This window comes from Haemorhous mexicanus, chromosome 2, assembly GCF_027477595.1.
Source record: "Haemorhous mexicanus isolate bHaeMex1 chromosome 2, bHaeMex1.pri, whole genome shotgun sequence".
NCBI classification, from domain to species: Eukaryota; Metazoa; Chordata; class Aves; order Passeriformes; family Fringillidae; genus Haemorhous; species Haemorhous mexicanus.
This window is the reverse complement of record NC_082342.1, coordinates 88,213,293-88,231,480: the sequence shown is the minus strand read 5'-3', so window position 1 is coordinate 88,231,480 and position 18,188 is coordinate 88,213,293. Positions and strand designations below refer to the sequence as shown.

At 37.2% G+C, this 18,188-nt stretch overlaps 1 protein-coding gene across 1 annotated transcript; it reads right to left on the bottom strand.

Annotated features, from left to right (window-relative positions):
* Nucleotides 1–301: 301 nt before the first annotated feature.
* CRLF2 (cytokine receptor like factor 2) lies at nucleotides 302–17,222 on the bottom strand. Its single transcript, XM_059839395.1, has 8 exons — nucleotides 17,126–17,222; nucleotides 10,306–10,417; nucleotides 9,409–9,581; nucleotides 7,688–7,827; nucleotides 6,835–6,997; nucleotides 4,728–4,842; nucleotides 3,593–3,677; nucleotides 302–2,443 (listed from the first exon to the last, which is right to left on the bottom strand). Exons 1-8 carry the CDS (start codon nucleotides 17,199–17,201, stop codon nucleotides 2,171–2,173), a joined length of 1,137 nt encoding a protein of 378 aa, XP_059695378.1. The 5' UTR covers nucleotides 17,202–17,222; the 3' UTR covers nucleotides 302–2,170.
* Nucleotides 17,223–18,188: the final 966 nt, after the last annotated feature.

Here is an 18,188-nt window from a genome sequence, read left to right as displayed (position 1 = left end):
TTATTTTCTTCTTGGGCAATATTTTTTAAATAAACATTTGAGGTATGTGGGTGTTTTATTTGTTTTATTTCTAATATGTTATATACAATGTACGTGTGGTTGCATACATGCACAAAAAACCCCTTTCTATCTATAAAACACAATACGAGATATAGTTTGTACTAAAAACTTACACGATTATAACATTTCAGGACAGCTGCTGAAACAGAACAACTCAACATGATGTTCTCCTCTATTTTTTTTGCAGAGTAAAATTTCAGGAAAATGTGCTAAAACATTTTGAATCCAGCCAGACAAGTAGTTATGCAACAGAAGGTGGTTTAATTGAAGTAGCTAGCTTTGCAGGCAATCATATGATGTGGGCTGAAGAGGAAGCAACCAAACAATATATTCTGTGCTTTACTTCCCTCTTGATTCATTGAATCATTACTGGATCAGGTTCTTGTCTGTTGTAATTCGCTAAAGCTTCTTTGGTTCTAATGCAAGAATGACAATTTACATCATGTACAAAGAGCTGAGCTGAGATAGTTTCTGCTCATCAAATTTTACGCTGCTTGAATTCACTTAAAATTCAATGTGTTCTTACGGTGCTACTGAAACTTTTCATGGTTACCTTTCACAAAAATTTCCAGAAGTGGGCAGTGTACAAAAAGCACCCCCCAAACTTTCATACAAGGCAAAATTGTTTTCAGGATAATGGGAAATCCTTTGCTAGCATGTTAATCTTGTGAGTGAACAGTCAAATCTGTGACAATGTCAAAAAAATCTTGGGGAATGTGGCTGGACTGTCCTTCCAACTAAGTTTCCCACTTACTGGCCAGAAAATGTCTGTATTTTTCTTTGTAAAACAAACTGAAACACCTAGACAAAGACCTTGACACTTGATGATCCATATTATTATTTACTGTTCTTGAAAAGATCTGGAATTGAAGTTTTTAAAGCACTGAATTAAAATATTTTGCTAATCACAGTAATTTTCTGAGATGTGCAATTTCCAGTTTGCACATTAAATTAGAATGTTTGCATAATGAAAGTATGTGATTGGAGAGGCTTAGTCAACTGATAAAGCCATTTAATGACTGACTGATATGCAGGTGAATAACTAGCTAATTCAGCATATAATCACACTGTATCAGTTTACCCAGATGATAGACACTTTTAACACTTAAATTTTTTTGCAAAATTTGCTTTCAAATAGCATGTAACATAAGTGATATGGAGAAACTCAGAATTGTCAAGATTTTTTTTGTCAAGTCTGATTGTTGAGTATGTTGCATTTTAAATTTGAAATTAAACATACTTTAAAAGATTATATGTTTAGAAAACTTTATAATATTGTTCTAAACTTATTTTTAAACTTGGTAAAAAACCCCAAACTCCCCATTTTCTAAAGTAAAACAAGAGACTAGTATGTGCAATATGAATAAGAAGTCCTAATTTGTGTCTACAGCTGCTGATTGCACTAAACCCCAGTTTGAAATAAATGAAACTCAGTTAAACATAAATACTGTTCCAAATGAACTTCAGCTTTCTAAAATAAAGGCTGTGGGATGCTGACTATTCAAAAACTGTTAGACACAGAGGACATGACCTTCTGAGGAAACACTTGATGCCCTGCTGTTCTGGAGGAAGCTGCCTACACAGAAGTATCTGCAGGCTAAAATGTGATTCAATGCTGTACATCCTTGCTCTTCTCTTCTTAGAACTGGGCCTTATTCCTCCTCTATAAAATCTTTAAGGCATGCCATGAAATGCAATGTTGGGCAACAAAAATCTCTTTACATGAGACAGCAAAACCTCTTTATTTTCTCTCTTCATTTGGGAGGAGCAATGGTGTTGTTTGCCCTGCTCTACACGCTCCATAAGCAGAAGGACTAAATCTCAGCTCTGCTGACATATATTATGGGGGAGCTCCTGTGCTTTCCTGTCCATAGAAGGAACATGGGGCTTAGGGATAAACCCCAGTTAGAAGAACAAATCCTGACTCTATAAATCATCAGGAGTTTTTTTCAAACACTTGAGTCTGCCCAAGAGTTGGGAAAGTACAGATCTAAAAACACAGCCCAGTGTATTTCTTGATATGAATCTTATCATGATGACCTTTTCTATTCAGTCACTCTCCCAAACTTGTCAGGATTTTTATGGAATTTCCTAACACCTTCTGCAGCTTTTATAACATCACATACATGTCATCATTCATTATAATATGGAAGCCAGCAAAAGGAGCTGTAGTGTTGGGTGCTGGTATTAGGCAGGCAATCTCAGCTGCTTTGCCATCATTATTTTCAGCTGCTCCTGAAAAAGTGAAGATTTTTTCCAAAGGCCCCTGTTTGTCACTGTTCTTCCCATCTTCTTGCTGGCTTTCTGCCTCAGTGATGGACTCTGGTTCTTCATATTCCAGCTTGGTTTGCAACACCACATGGTCATTTTTGTCTAGCCATTCCTAGAAAAATTAAAATGTTAATGTCAGCAGAGATGAGTTATCTGTCAAAAGAAACCTGGTTGTACAGATACCACTTACCAACTTTCCTTTCATATTGGCATCTTTCCAGGATAAGCCACAATGGAGATGAAACTGAAGCAATGTTGAGAAGCAGGACATAAAATAGTAGGACAGAAGAGAGAATGGCAGAAAAGCAGATAGGATTCCAGAACTGCACACAAAGTCTTACTTATTCTTGAGACCACATAAAATACATTTTTGTATATAATTAGGTCCCTTAGAAAACCTTGGATGTGTAAAATATCTGGTATTCCCTCTTTGATAGACTCATGCTTTCTTTGACACAAACACTGACTTAATCTAAATTAAGACTAAATTCAGATGAAGATTTAGGCAACATAGCATGTCTGTATTAATCTTTCAGTACTAATTTGAATTAGTATATTTTTTGTTCACTTTGAGTTTAAAGCTGTCTTTTATATAAAAAGTTTTCAGCTTGTCACTGAAAAATTGTTACTGATTTTTGATATTCCATTGGATTTGAAAACATAATTATTTAACCTGTTTCCCCTTTAGAGGAAACTTACTAGCAATTAAGGTAAACACTAGTACAACTAACAGAGAAAACTACACCACATATGTGATGTCAGTGACTCATAAGAAGCATTAAGAAAACAATAGCAAAAACTATAGTCTATTCATTTGAGAGATATTCCGTGTCTAAAGGTTTTGTGAGCAGGGACCTCTATGGCTAAGAGTGGATATTCCCTCCTGTGACTGACACCTGCAAAGCTGTGAGTGCCATCACTGTGCCAGGACTCACACTTCACAAACATAAAGCACAAGATCAAGGGGCAGACACCACAATGTCATTTCAGTGGATACTCAACACCCTGCAATTCTTCTCCAGCAGTTTCTCTGTCTCTATAGCAAGTGTCTTTTCACAGTCCCAAAGCAGCACTGCACTGATTTTATGAGCATTTTCTCCATGGACCTTTTGGTGATGCTGCACAAGGGGGAGGGTTTGGGGGCTTTTATCTTGGGTCAGAGACTCCTTGTAGTAATGTCTGTGCAGAGCAAGGATTAGTAGCTATCTTCAAATTATTCTAAATTTTTTGGAGTTTACAGCTCAGCTAAGGTGATTTTTACCTGTAAGTTTCCGTTATGATCATTGAAGAGATCAGCAAGTGGGTATTTTGGGTCTGGTATAGCAGGCAGGACTGACATCTGAACCCTGCAAAAAGGAAAACAAAACCAAATAAATGTTTTGTTATAGCAGAGTTATTCACACAAAAAACTCCTTCAGCACAGTTCTGTACCTACAAATATATTTTGCATTACAGTACTCTGTTCTTGATTTCTTTTTAATGTGTTCTAAAGTTGAAAAGCAGTTATAACAGTCTGATAACATCATCAGGCTAAGAGAATTCTTTGAAAAATTTTCAACCCAATCCCAGTCTAACAAAATCCAGACTTAGCACAAACTTCCAGTTAGTCATCATGTGCCATTCTGCTCGAGGCAGTAGTCAGAGCTTGCATTCTCTGGTTACCTTCCCCTAGACAGGGAAGATGGTGTAGCAACCAGCTGTATTGGCAGAGTCAGTGAACACAAATGTAAATGTGAACCATAGAAGTTCAGGAGAAAAAACTCAATTTATGAACTAAAAGGGCAATTAGAGTCACAAATACCTTCATTTCTTAAAAGACGTCATTTCTGTCATGTTTTTCCACCAAAAAAAGCCAAAATCTGCAGCCTTTGTGGGTTTGCTTGTTATTTGGTAGTTGTTTGGGTTGTTTTTTTTTTTTAATTGTAAATTCTAAACATGAACAGTATTATTCAACAGCCAATCTAAATATTGATATAGTCTTATTAGAGCTAAATGCACTCAAGCTTACTTTATCCTACTGCAAACAAACATTTTGATTGATTGATTGATGAAGGTTGAACAAAAGAATGTCCTTTCAGAACAAGTAGCTAGAAAAACTGGCTTCTCAGAATTTAGCTAAATTTCCTTAAAAGAGAAGAAATTAAGTGGAAGAGACAGAATTTTATCCTGAAACATTGTCTTTAACCAGAATTGTGCGTTTTGCAAATTAAAGGTCTGGGTGTTTGGAAGGCCAGGATCTAGTATTCCTCAAACAGTGCTTAAGCTACTGACTTCTGCATCTTCACCATGACTTCATTTGCCTGACAAGAATTTTCATCACAAGAGGCTTCATCCAGAATGACAGCTCTATTTTCATGACATGGCTATTAAGTAGTAACCAATAAAACTATATTTACCTCTGCCATTTACACAGAAGAATCAGGAGGATAACCATCATTATGAGTACTGCCAGGGAACAACTTAAAATAATTACTGTTTTTGACTGAGGAGTTATATCATCATCACATGAATCTAAGAATAATCACAAAAAGAGTATGTCAAAAATTTTTTTGACTTTTCTTTAAAAAGAAAAAAATATTGACTTTTCTTTAAAAAAAAAAAAAAATAAAGCCAGAAATGTTTTTAAGGACAAATAAGACAAGTTTAATTGTTCGATTGAAACTGAGAAGAAAATCTCTGCTTCCCCAAACCTTGCAACAAAATTAAATTGTGTTTTTATTTATCTAAATTGACCTGATACAGGACAACAGAGGGGGCTTATAGGCAGTGTAGCTGCATTATGAATGGATCAAGTATTTCTACTCACCTTCATCACATTGTATTAACAGCGATAAAGCAACTTTGTGCTAAGATCTGTATTACATAAACCTACTTATAATCATTAAAGCTGGAAATGCAAGTTTACATGTAGCCCAAATGTCTTATCTCCCAAAAAAACCCAAACAATCCCAGCAAACAAGGAGCCAGAAAATCACAGGAGTTGATACCCAGAAGGTAACTAGCAGCAGGCTAACACCTTTCATGCAAGTATATAAAACTAATGATTTTGTGCATTTTTCTGCATTCTCGGTGTTCTTCCTGCAGCTTTTGTAATGCCACCTCAAATCTCTGCTTCCTACTACTGGCCTTCTGGTCTCTACAAAATGCAAAAACCCTGGATGATTATTCATACAGAAGCAACTGTCCAGCCTGTTCCACCGCCTTGCTCTGTTTAGCTGCCAGGAAACCACAAGTAAAATTGTGACCCCTGCCCCTGCTAAGTGAGGTCTTCAGAGTTTATGAAATTTCTTGAAGCTTCACAGCTTCATCTGATCATGGATTTGGAGTCAATAACTCATTAAAGTCCTCAAGAAAACTACTTGCCCCAGTGAAGGAGCTGTGTCAATGTCAGGGGTGTCCAGGGGCACACAGAATGTCTAAACCACTTGGACTGTCTCCTCTGTGATGTCCTTCCTTGCAGGCACCTGCTGACAGCCTCTGGTCAAATGGTTCAGGTAAGGCTAATGAGTTGTCTGCTCCCAGAGGTGCAGAGGAAGACATTGTCTTTATTTCCTAAGGGCATTTGCCAGCCACACCTGAGGACAGGCTTGCAGGCTCACAGTCTGCATAGTGGAAGAGGTTCCTCTGTAGGTCAGCGCTGTGGCTAAGAGTGCACAGGCTACCTGTGGTCCAGGATTTCATCCCAGCTAGGCTGTCTTCAAGTGAGCTAATAGCCCATTGCATTTTAGAGAACTCAGATCTTGTTACTCTGAACATTTGAGGGCTTCATAGACTTCTGGTAAAGTCTAGTGAGTGGCAGTTTGTGCTTAGGTAACATAAATGTGTTTGTATGGTGTACAGTCCCTTTTATTTTTCAACAGAAAATCTGGGATTTGTTTTTGATAAGGAATAGGAATACTGTTTACATTGACAATCTAATTAATGTCAGTCACCCTCAGTTAAATGCAACTGTCTGGTAGGAAAGGTGTGCTGATACTGGCTTTGCTTCCCATCAATCTCTTTTTCCCCATCCTCCTAGTTTTGATCAATCCAGCACCCTTGAGCATCAGACTTCTGTGACCTGTGGGCCTGTAGTTCAACTGGATGTACTTGCAAAACAAACTGGCTTCAAAAATTGGACATCAGGGATTTTCTTAGAGTTCATATTTGATGTCCAAATATCATATACAGACACCCCTCTTCAACTCCCACAACCCACAGAGCCCTCCTGCATTACATCACTGCCACTGGGGGATCCTCAATGCTATTGTAACACAAATAATAACACTCTTAACTTTACTGATTATATGACATTAATTGGTAGCTTCAGGGGCCATCAGGAGCAAAGTGGATAGAGTTAAACAGGTGCAATTAAACATTCACATGAACTTTCTTTGATAACACAAGATGGAGAACAAAACTGCAACATTCATATGCTGCATGTCTTTAGCTTCTTTTGCAGTCACCCCTTCTTCTTTTGCACTTGGACTATATATACATATATATATATGTATTAGTTGTTACCTAATAACGTGCCATTCATCCAGAATGTCTCAGCTGCCCAGTCACTGCTGTATTTAACCACGTTGCAGTGTGGTACCAGCCTCCTCAGTCTGACCCGGAAGGAGTAGCACTTCCTTGGATCGAAGCCTTGCTCTCCAATACTGCAGCACTTGGAAGTTCTGGACTGAGAAAGAAGGTTTGTCATTGACAATTCTGGCTTTCAAGACAGTGCTTCAAAATGCTGCACTCAGTCATGATCACAACTGGGACAAGGAATGAGCCAATGCAAAACCTCAGAAACAAATGTTACCTTCTCAGAGTTTTGAGGAATTCTGTTTCTTGATTGGCTTTTGGGTATTCATATCCATTCCTTGTTGTGTGGTATTGAGTTGAAGGTCCTAACAATCATTGCATAGTGCACTATGTTACAGTTGCATATTTCCAATACACAAAGACAGTGCAATCCACAAAATATTTACAAGTTATATTTGAGAATGGAAAGGTTTAAGTTAGTGAAATAATGTTTTAGTTTTTCTTCTTTTTCCTCTTCTTTTCCCTAATCTGTTTTCTGCTTCTATCTTTCCATACTCCTCTGTTCTAAATGTATGCCTTTTCCTTAGATTGCCCTCAGCTCTTAGGGTGGGACCGGCCTTTAACTTTATAAATTATTTCTGGCATGGTAGAAACCCAGGGTTCTAAAAATCTAGATGTTTTCTGCTAGCAGATATATTTGAAAATATAGGATGGGATAAAATTTGGAAACAAATGTATTTTCTATTCCATAGATATGCTACTTCCAATTCCTTCTAGTGCTGAATAAAAATGTGATGTCTTCTGCTTTCAATGTTGATTAAAAATGTGACATACAACTCACTTGCCACTCTTTGTCAAACTTGCTTTTGTACTGAAGCTCAAGTCTCAAGCACCATGCATTTCTCTCTGGTTTATTACAGCTTACAGTAACAGTGTCCTCTTTCCAGAAGAAGGTCACATTTTCTGGTGGACTGGGCTTTACTGAGAAGAAGAGAAACAAATTTTGCTGTAGCATCCTAAAATGCACTTTACAGATAAAATAATTTTTTCCCTTCCTTGGCTCAATATTTCACTGAGTCGTAAGAGAAGAAGGTGGATTTTCTTCTTGGAGGTTTTGCTTTTGCAGCTGACCTCTCTATTAAACATCAGAATGGGGCTTGAGACCATGACACTTTTCACCATTTGAGGCACTGCATTAAAGGCAGTAACTGTGTCATGTCAGGAATCTATTGAAGCTACTTAATGAAAGGACTTCTGTCTCCTCCTGCACTCCCTGCAATCCAGACAAAGAAACAGGCTTCCTCATGGGAAATGAAGTGACAAATTCAGTACCATAGAACCTCCAAGACAGAATTTTGCAGCTGCTGGAGGCTATGTGGGATATGGTGGGGCATCTACAAAAGCCCTGGGTTCCTTTCTATGCAAACTGAATCAGCCCCTCACTGTTTCCAGAGGGTCTGAAGACAACTCCATGGTTTGACCTATGCAACAGGTAAGTCTTCAGCAGTGGGAAACAGGGGTGAAAGGAGGGCTACCTGCTTTCTCAATCCTTCTAGTTGCCTCCTTGTATTATGAAAACTCTGCCTTCCTAATTTAAAGGTTTCAGTCTGATCCTTGATATTTGTCCTTTGTTACCTAACCTTTTTGAAATTAATTTTGTTGTCAGTGGGTGTTTAATAGTGAAAATTTGAGGATCAGGCTGCAGTTTTCCATAATTAAACAGATATTGGTAAAATTAGAGATATAAAAGCATTCTCAAAGTTTGATGCTTTGACAGATTGGTGTTTAATCCCTTTTGCTAAAACATTGTTGATAAGTTTGGAATATATATTTCTTTTCAGATAATTGTCCATTGTATATATTCTGTGTGATTTCTATTAGGAAAATAAAAAATCACTCCACTTTTAATGATGTAGGTATGCAAAATTGCAGAAGTTTTTGATAAATTAATCCCATACTAGATGTTAAATATGTATTTGTGGACAGTAAAGATTTAATAAAAACAGGAACATCATCTCTCTACTAGTAGTAGGATGTCCTTTTTACTCTGCCAGACTGTACCGTAGCCACTCAGCTAATTTTTATTGGCATCAATGATGGTTTTGTGACAGCGTCTTTGACAAGAAGCAGTTTGCTGCCTGGCATTGCATGAAAAATGGCAAAAGAATGAAAGTTGAAAGTATGAGAAATATCACACAGTCAGCACTAAGACAAAAAACTATTCATTTTCTTGCTCAGCAGGCCTGCACTACACAAAGAACACCCATATATATATATATATATATATATATATATATATATATATATATATATTTAGTGTTTTTTCCTTTGGATTTTGAAATTGTATTTTGGGACAAGTCTGACTGTCCTGTGTTATCTCACTTAACTGCAGCTGCACACAAGCCTATGTAACTACAGCAAGGAACACAGATCAGCGTGAAATAACTGTAGTTTTGTTTTGACATGCACACTAATAATATTTTATATCCCATATAAGAGATTTCTTCTCTAACTTAGAGAACTGGAAAGTCTGCCAAAGTAGTCATGATTTTTCATACTTACTGTAAAAATCAGCTTTTAGATTTTTAAAAAAAAGCTCATCACTTCCATTGCTGTTCCTGATAGAAATGGTAAGGGTAGGTCCTTCTGTCTTAAAAAGACATCCAGAATTATAATCTTGATCCAATAAATAGGTGGTACATGGCTTCCAAACTTTGTTCTTGCCTTCACCAAATCTGTAAATGAAATAATATTGGTAAATGGAAAACTTAAAAATTAGCACAAGTTAATTAATTTTTTTAATGCTTGCTCTTTTTTTTTTCTTTTTTTTTTTTCCAAATGCTACACCAAGGAAAGTCTGAGCATAGTTTTTATTGAAGTGACAAATTTCATAGTGTTGTGAGGGAATTCATCACCCAAACTTCACCTAATTTCCAGCCCTGGGTTTGGATGCAGTCTGACATGATCAAGTTTTGTTCATGCTGTTGTTTTCTAATAAGGGAATTACTTGCTTAAACAGATACTCTCATGATCCTGTTTTCAAGACTGTTCTGTGAAAAGTTCTTCCACATATACAACCCAGAAAAAAAAGATAAGCACTATGACTGTCTTTAACCAAAATATTACACTTCTGTTAGTCATTAATAATCTCAGTTAATAAGGAAAATATATACACATATGTGGAAAAAACATTTTTGATTGTGTGATTAGCATCAGTAATGCACATAACAGGGACAATGACAGAAGAGGGACAAATCTTTCATATCATGTCTGTTGTGACTGATTACTCACCAGGTTTATTGATTTGTACAATTCCGTAGGTTGTAAATATAAAAAGGTTTCATGCTGGATATCAAGAAATGTTAAAAGCATTTCTAGTTCACAGAAGACTCAAATGGACTTGGATATTTCATTCTCCTTAAGTAAATCCTTTAACAAGAGAGGAATGGCAATACTCACGTGTAAAAAAATGACACATTCTCCTTGGGAAAAAGCTCTCTTGCTGCCCATGTGATCTGCATCTTCTCATTATTGAAGTTGATTATTGTGGTGTTGAGGGCATCTTCCCCACCTGCTCAGGACATTTATGGAGAATATGATTTCAGTAGCGAGAGTGAAAAGCATCCCTTGACATTAGTAGGCTGTCGGTTTCTCTGGGTCTGGATTGAAGGCACTTGAGACAGTAATTCATGTTTGGACTCAGGTGTTTATTATTTCTTATCAGTAAACAGTCTCACTACTGTGAGTTCAGCAGCTTTTTATTATAAGACACAAAATGGCTCACAATCTCTTGTTACAAGGTCTTTTAAGACTAAACTATCCAATTAAGAGCTGACACCTAGATTATTTTCCCTTTTAACCCAATAACTGATCCCAAAGAGCCCCCAATGGGGGATTTTCTGCCCAATTACAAAATGCCACCCAAACACATGAAAAAGAAGGAGGAAGAAGCATGGAGAAGAAACCCAGGATGACACCCTGTGCCCTCCATCTTGCATCCATCCACAACATCCTAAAAATCCCAAAACCTAGATTTCTGACCAAGTGATACATCTACACTACTCTCTATAATCTGTTTCACACTTTTGTGGATTCTAGTCTATCTTGAAGTCTAGGAAACTTTCTCCATGAATGAGGGTCAAAGTCAGTGCTCCCCTGGGGGTCAGGGCACCTCAGAGCAGACAGAGAAATATTCCTGGTGCCCTGGGTTTCCACAGTAGGCAATCAATATTTCTAAGATATGTATACAATAGGCTCAGATGATCATAAAATAAGAAGACAAAAGAACATCCAAAATACAAGGAAATAGATTAAAACAACTTATAGAGGTTGAAATTAGAATTTCAAAATAATTAAATGGGGGCATGCACAGCGACATGAGAGAGACACTTAGCCACATGGTCCCAGGACCAAAAAGGGTAGACTGGGTGACGTTCATGCTCTGCATGAGGCGTACACCTTGAGGACAACTTTCCCCAAAATACCTGCTGAAGAAATCTGGGAACTAACACTGTAGGGAACATCTGTGTAAACTGTCAGGTGTTTGCTGTAAGAAACCAGGAACTAACACCAGAAATGCAGACCAGTCAAGACCCACAAGTAGATGTATTGCATGTGTGATCTATGGCCCGTTCCACCTTAAATACAGGCACAATCATTTAATGACTGCAGATATTCTTTCCTCTCTGATCATCTCCTTGTCACTGCTCTTGCTAGAGACACAGGATATTCCACAATCAGACTGAAGATAAACCTGACATTGAAGAAATGGAGAAATTAGGAAGGCACAAGGATTAGAAATCCATTCTATGTCAAAAAATGTTTATTTTGCATTCTATAGAATTGATGCAAAATTGTGTTTACTTGAGTGAATAAAGAGGAAGAAAACGTATCATCAAGAAACCGCCTGAAGGTAAAATTTTCCGACCTCTCCAGCTATGAAGTGTCTACCACTAAAATTATTTGCTGCAATATACTGTCTAGAGGGAAAATATAGGATTTTAGCTTTGATTGCTGGGTACGTTTTATGCTCCTCTGGACTTTTGAAGGGGTTTAAAATTTGAAAATATTTCTTATGGGCTTTTCATCATATCCAGTCATTCTGATTATTTCATGGGAATCAAGAATAACTAGTCTCACGGTTGCTATATTTTGCTCTGTAGTCAACACGAAGAATGTGAGACATGGGGTCATTTTGCCTTTTTGCATGCCTGTATCTGTGTCTAGGTTCTTTATGACTACTCTAATTAGAGTTATAACATTTTTGTGGAGGTGTATTTGTGTTGTAACACATTGTCTTGTCAAAGCCATTCAAGACAGTTATGACAAAAATTCAGGACATGCTGGGTAGATGTACCTTCAGGTTTCTGCTATGTGACTCGTGGAGCTGTGGAGAAAAGATTCTGCTATTATTCAAGAAAAGGACTTGAAACTACCTCACCCATCTCTTACCTACTGCCTGCAAGCTTGTTTTGTATTGTTTTCTCAAACAGAAAATCTTGTTTACATGCTGAAGCAAAACCAGAAGTGAAAAACCTTAAAAGGTATAATAAAATGGAGTTTATTCAGCCAGTTCTACCTCTCTTGAAACAAAGTACCTACGCAACTCATTTTACAGAAGACTTCAAGCTCTTTGTAATTCCCTTCTGTATGTCTAAGAGATGATCTTGTCTTTTACTAAAGGCACTAAGAAATATGCAGGCAAAGTGCCTAACAGTGGATTCTTGGTCTGTGATTGTACTTGCACATTTTAATTTTTATGGTTAAATTTTATGGTTGTGCAGTATGTAATGTAACTGAAATCCTTTACTTTTTAGACTTTGATTTTCTATAAAACTGCTTAATGTATATTTAATGTGTATTAAGTGTATGTTCTCCATCCTTAAATAAAAGTGACATAGTGAAAAACCTATACATGTTAGAATGGAGAATATTGTAATGTCCTGAGATAAATTTTATGACTGTATAATGAATCCTTTCCATTCCCCTTAGAAGTTACAAAATATATACTTTCTACTTTTAGATAATTAGTCTGATTGCCTGTATTTTTACTTTGAGAAAGAACTGCTAATGATCATGCTTCAATTATGAAAATAAGAATAGGAAGAGTACTTGCTTTCTTAATTACATATTTTCAAGGGTAATTAATTTCAAAATTAATTTCTGGTGCTGTTTCTATGTGTACAATATTTGGGCAGAACTACAGAAAGCAAAATGTTCTTTGAATCTTCCACTAGACCAGGCTGCTCAGAGATCCATCCAACCTGGCCTTGAACAATTCCAGGGATGGGGCACCCACAGCTTCTCTGTGCAACCTGTTCCAGTGCCTCACCACCCTCACAGTAAAGAACATTTTCCTAACATCTAACTTAAATCCAGTCTCTTTCATTTTAAGGCCATCACCCCTTGTCCTGTCACTAGATGCCCCTTATAGAAAGTCTCTTTCCATCACAATTATCTGAGGTGTTCAGTCAATTTTGTCACAAGGGCTGTGCAGGTACAGAAAAAAAGAAGAAAGAGGGGGAAAGGAGTTTATAACACAAATACAGAACACTGTAACAGAGGCAGGGAGAGAAAAAGTTTGTTTCATATATCTCAAATAGAAAAAAACCTGCAATGCTATGAGTTTTATCCCTCCAAGTTTGCAATTCTTAAACAATATTATAATGCTTATTCTTTCTAAATTCATTTTATCTTACTGGACAGTATAAATAACTTTTTTTTTCCTTTTTCTTTGCAAATTTATTTTTATGGGGAAATTGTTAGAATTAAGAGGGATAGCACTGGTTAATTAATTGTTAGAGGGAGCACAGAGAAATTGCTCGTCCAATTTTTTTATTATACATCTGACAATTACTGTGGTGACAAAATTTAGACTGATTTTGCCTCTCAAATAGGTGATCTATGCTTAGGAATCTCCTTGAACCTGTGATGATATATCCTACATCCTGCCAGCAGGGAAGTAAAGATCTGGTAAAGTTGTGAGCCACCCTTCCCTCTCTGTGCAGGTCAATTGTTGAAATCCTTTTTCAGGGTGCCACATTTTCCCTCAATATCAATGGGAAAAGGACACCAGCTATAAAGCCCTGAATCCCATAGCATTCTTTCAAGAGGGAGTTTGATCTCTTCACACACCCAGTGTGTTATTTGAGGCATGGCTGGCTCTAGAGATGGATACTAGTAAGGAAACCAGAGGAATCCCATGGCATTTCCTCACAATACAAGGTGAACTAAACTAACTAAAAACAAAATATTTGTTCTGAATAGCCTGTTGGAAGGCAAAAAAGGACACCAATTAATTCTGAACCTTAAACAACACTCTTTATTCTCTGTCTTTTCAAATGTATTATAACTCTGCACTAGTTACTAGAGGCTGCAATTCAGAGGTGAAGACTAAATCTTGGGTTTGGTGATGAACATTTTTTGTAGGGCAAAGAATATCAGTTTGTCTCCAGTCCTGCAGTGATTTATTCATGGACCTAACTCTGAGTAGTTGACTTCAGCAGTATTGGTCAGATTGTATCAACTTAACAACATAAATAAATATATCTAAATCAGAATCATTTTCTGCAAAGTATTCCTATATATTATGAATTAAAATGCTGGGATTTAAAAATAAAAGTATAAACTCTAACCACTCCAGCTATTTGTGTACTAAAAAGGAAGGCAATACATTATTAAATTATTTAACAAGAAATAGAAAGTTAATTGAAATGGAATAGAAATTATAGTAAACCATCTGGTGATACATACATATTCTTTCCTGTGCTCCAATTTAAAAAAATTTCATAAGAAATCAGTTTCAACATAATTAAGTAGGTATGTAGGACAGAATCTTTTATCATCACAGACTTTGTTTTTAGAGCTCTAGTCGGAGAAATTTTCTTCTGTGCTTCCTAATTTCATGAGTTGTGAAGCCTTTTTGAATGTAATATGAGTTGTACTTTTTGTAAATGTACAGCAGGTATTTGCATGTAACTTTTCAAATTATAACATGTATATTTTGCATAATTTCAATTTCAACATGAAGGCATGCATAACCTAAGTGAGTTTCTTTAAAGTTTAGCATAAATTGGCATCAAATCCTCTGAGGATATATACAGTTTATCTGTAATATATATTTTCTTTTTGATGATGTTTCCCTTGCCATTAACTGAAAAGGTGTTTGCTTTTAAGCAAGTATACACCTATACTTCAGCAGGCAGGATAATTTCTATCTTCTTTTAGTGGAAAAAGAATGGAGGGGACCATTTCTCTCCCTTTATTTATGATGGAATATTTTTGAATTCAGCTGTGACATCATAGATCATTCTCAGCTGATGTGTCAGCTCTCCCACAGTAATTGCAAATATTTAAAGCCTTCTTCTAATTGTGACCCTGGAGGCATACAATACACCAAAGCAACACATTCATAATTATTCTTTCTATTATAATAATGGGTAGATGAAAAGGTCAAAATGTTATGAACAGGCAGTCCCTGAGCTAAAAGAGGTGGCACAACTTTCTGTCTGAGGATGACCTGCTGGTCTACCTAGGTGTGCAGTCTTCTGCAGTGCTGCAGGATACATACCAGTGCCCTGGAGCAAGAGCTTCAGAGAGAATCATCCAAGCCTACACCTTCCATGAAACCTGACAGGGACTGGGACAGGTGCCACAAAAGACTGGAACATCACAGGCCCTGCTGGCCACCTAATTCTTCTCAGGACAGAGAAGCATGGAAAATACCACTATGGTGTGTGGAGAAAGTAGTTCTACAGGGGAAAAAAACCCAACATTTCCTTGAGCAAAAAATTATGCAAATACAACCATGAGAAAGAGTATGAGCAAGTACATTCCACCTTCTTTCTATTTTTCAAAGTTTATTACTGAGAAAAGATACTACTGAAAGGGAACATGTAAAAAGGCTAAATGTCATGGAACAAATTTAAAAAAAGAAAGGGAGAGGCAGAATATCAATCTTCAAAGATAACAGAATGAAACATGCATGTACTGGAACAGTTGCAACCTCATTGATGCATAACAAAGAAGAAAAACCACTTTTGATTTCCTTACACTGATGAAACCTGATAAGTAACCACATGTTGAACTTCCACATATTGCAGTACACTGTACAGAAACTACTGGAGAACAAAACCCAGATCTGAACCTGTAGTCTTTATTTACCCTTAATACTACTGGTTGATGAAGGACAGTTTTATTTTTTTATAGGAACAAATGTGGGCAAAAGTGCCATTTGAGCAAAAGACTGCTGAATTGAACACAGGACAGTGAATAAATAGCAAAAATCTTTCAAGAATAGGAAAAAAGCCAGCAAGTGAAAGTTTTTTATAGATATTTTGAGATGAGGTATAATTCTTATAGCATAATTCTTAGAATCCACCAAATTGAGTTCTTTGGGGTTTTTCTCAGATCGCTGACCATTGCCAGGCATCATGACACTGCATAAAATAGTCACCATGGCTCTAATTGTCAAATTTTGTTCTACAAAGGCATGCCATAATCTCTGCCTGGGTATAGGTGATTGCCATCTCAGGGCAGAGAAGTCACCTTCCCTCAGAGGACAGCCAGTGACTCACAGGGACAATTAACCATGGGGAATCAGGTGGTGCAGCATTGCCAGAAATGGTATTTATTTACCACATGTATGGCAGAACAGAGAGGTAACTTATAGGTTGATAGCATGAGATCATAACTAAAGAATTTCTTTTTCCTTATAAAATGAATGACACGGAACTCGTGGGAAATTAACAAGAGTGAAGATTAGATTTCTGATGTAGGTGTTGAGCTTTATGTTTGATTTCTGTAATAACATATTTATCTTTGACAAGCTATAAGTAATGGCATTGCAGACAAATACCTAAGACAGAGAAGTTCTTAGGTAGCCAAACAACTGGTCTTTAATAATTTTGCTGTGTAATAGTATTTTTATCTTGATGCTTTGCCAGGAGCAAAGTATTGCTGATCTTTTCCCATAGTGTTCATTCTTTCAGAGTACTAAGTGCAGAAGTCTTACCTTGAATGTGTTTTATCCTTCTTTGTTCATTGAAGGTTATTCTTTAGTGGCTGCAATCTACTCTGTTAGAAAACTTTCACAGAAATCTGTTATATTTTGGTTTTTAGAAGACCGCTTTCATTTCTGCTAGATATTAATTTTTGTTTGGTTCAATCTTCTAATCAAAGAAAAGCACTGAATATTGTAACACATGAGGTAAAATATGCACAGAAATATTGCTAGGGGATATATCAATTTCTAAATAAATATATGGGGATTTGAACTTACCAGATGATTGTGACTGAGAAGCCACCATGTTGCCTAGTATGAAGATCATTGAATATGCTTGAAAGATGAGTCTCATGGTTGGAATGACTGTGAAGAGATGAGTAATCATAATCTCTGGATTTACTATTTGATCACTTTATACCAGATGCTGGAGGGAAGTCGAGGAAATGACAACAGGAAATAAAAAATGGCTTATCTATAGCTACAAACAAATCAGAAGTGCAGGACCTTCTTCATACAATGAAAAAAAAATATAATCAGAATATGAGTATCTCTTTTCCCAGCTTTGTCTTCTCACAGCTGTATCAGTCAGAGGAGACCATAGCCCTGATGCAAACCAGGACAAGGCAGTTGTGCTGAGGTGGGACCACATAATATCACAAGATCAATCACAGAGGCACAGAGCAGGCAAGGTTGGAAAGGACTGCAGTGGGTCATCTGGTCTAATCTCCCTGCCCAGGCAGGGTCATTCCAGAGCACATGGCACAGGATTGGGCTCAGGTAGTTCTGGAGTATCTCCAGTGAGAGAGACTCAACACTCTCTCTGTTCCAATGTGCAGTCACATGCACAGTAAAGTTCTTCCTCATATTCAGGTGGAATTTTCTGTGCATCAGCTTCTGCCTCTTGTCCTATTGCTTGTCACCCCAAGAACAGCCTGGCTCCATCTTGGCACCATGCCTTCAGAAACTGACAGACATTGATGAGGCATCAGGAAATGTACAGTAACCTCCTTCTCAAACAGGGGCTCTCTTGAGCAGATGATCAAGTCAGTCCTGGTGCATGTGAAGTGCCCTGGACACACACACCATGCTGCCCAAGACCCCTGAACTACATTTTGCTGCAAATGTCTCAAGAGTAGGAGCTTGTCTGGCATGCCTGGTTTGGATGGCTGGGAATACACCCAGAAGTGCTGCCATGAATTTTTTTTTTTTTTTTTTGGCTTGTTTTCATTCCTGTTAGACCCCTACCTAAAACATTCACAGTCCCCACTGATCTCTTTGTCCAATGAGACCTTTTTCAGCTTAGCCACATCATCAAAGTCTGCATGTCCCAAAAATACCC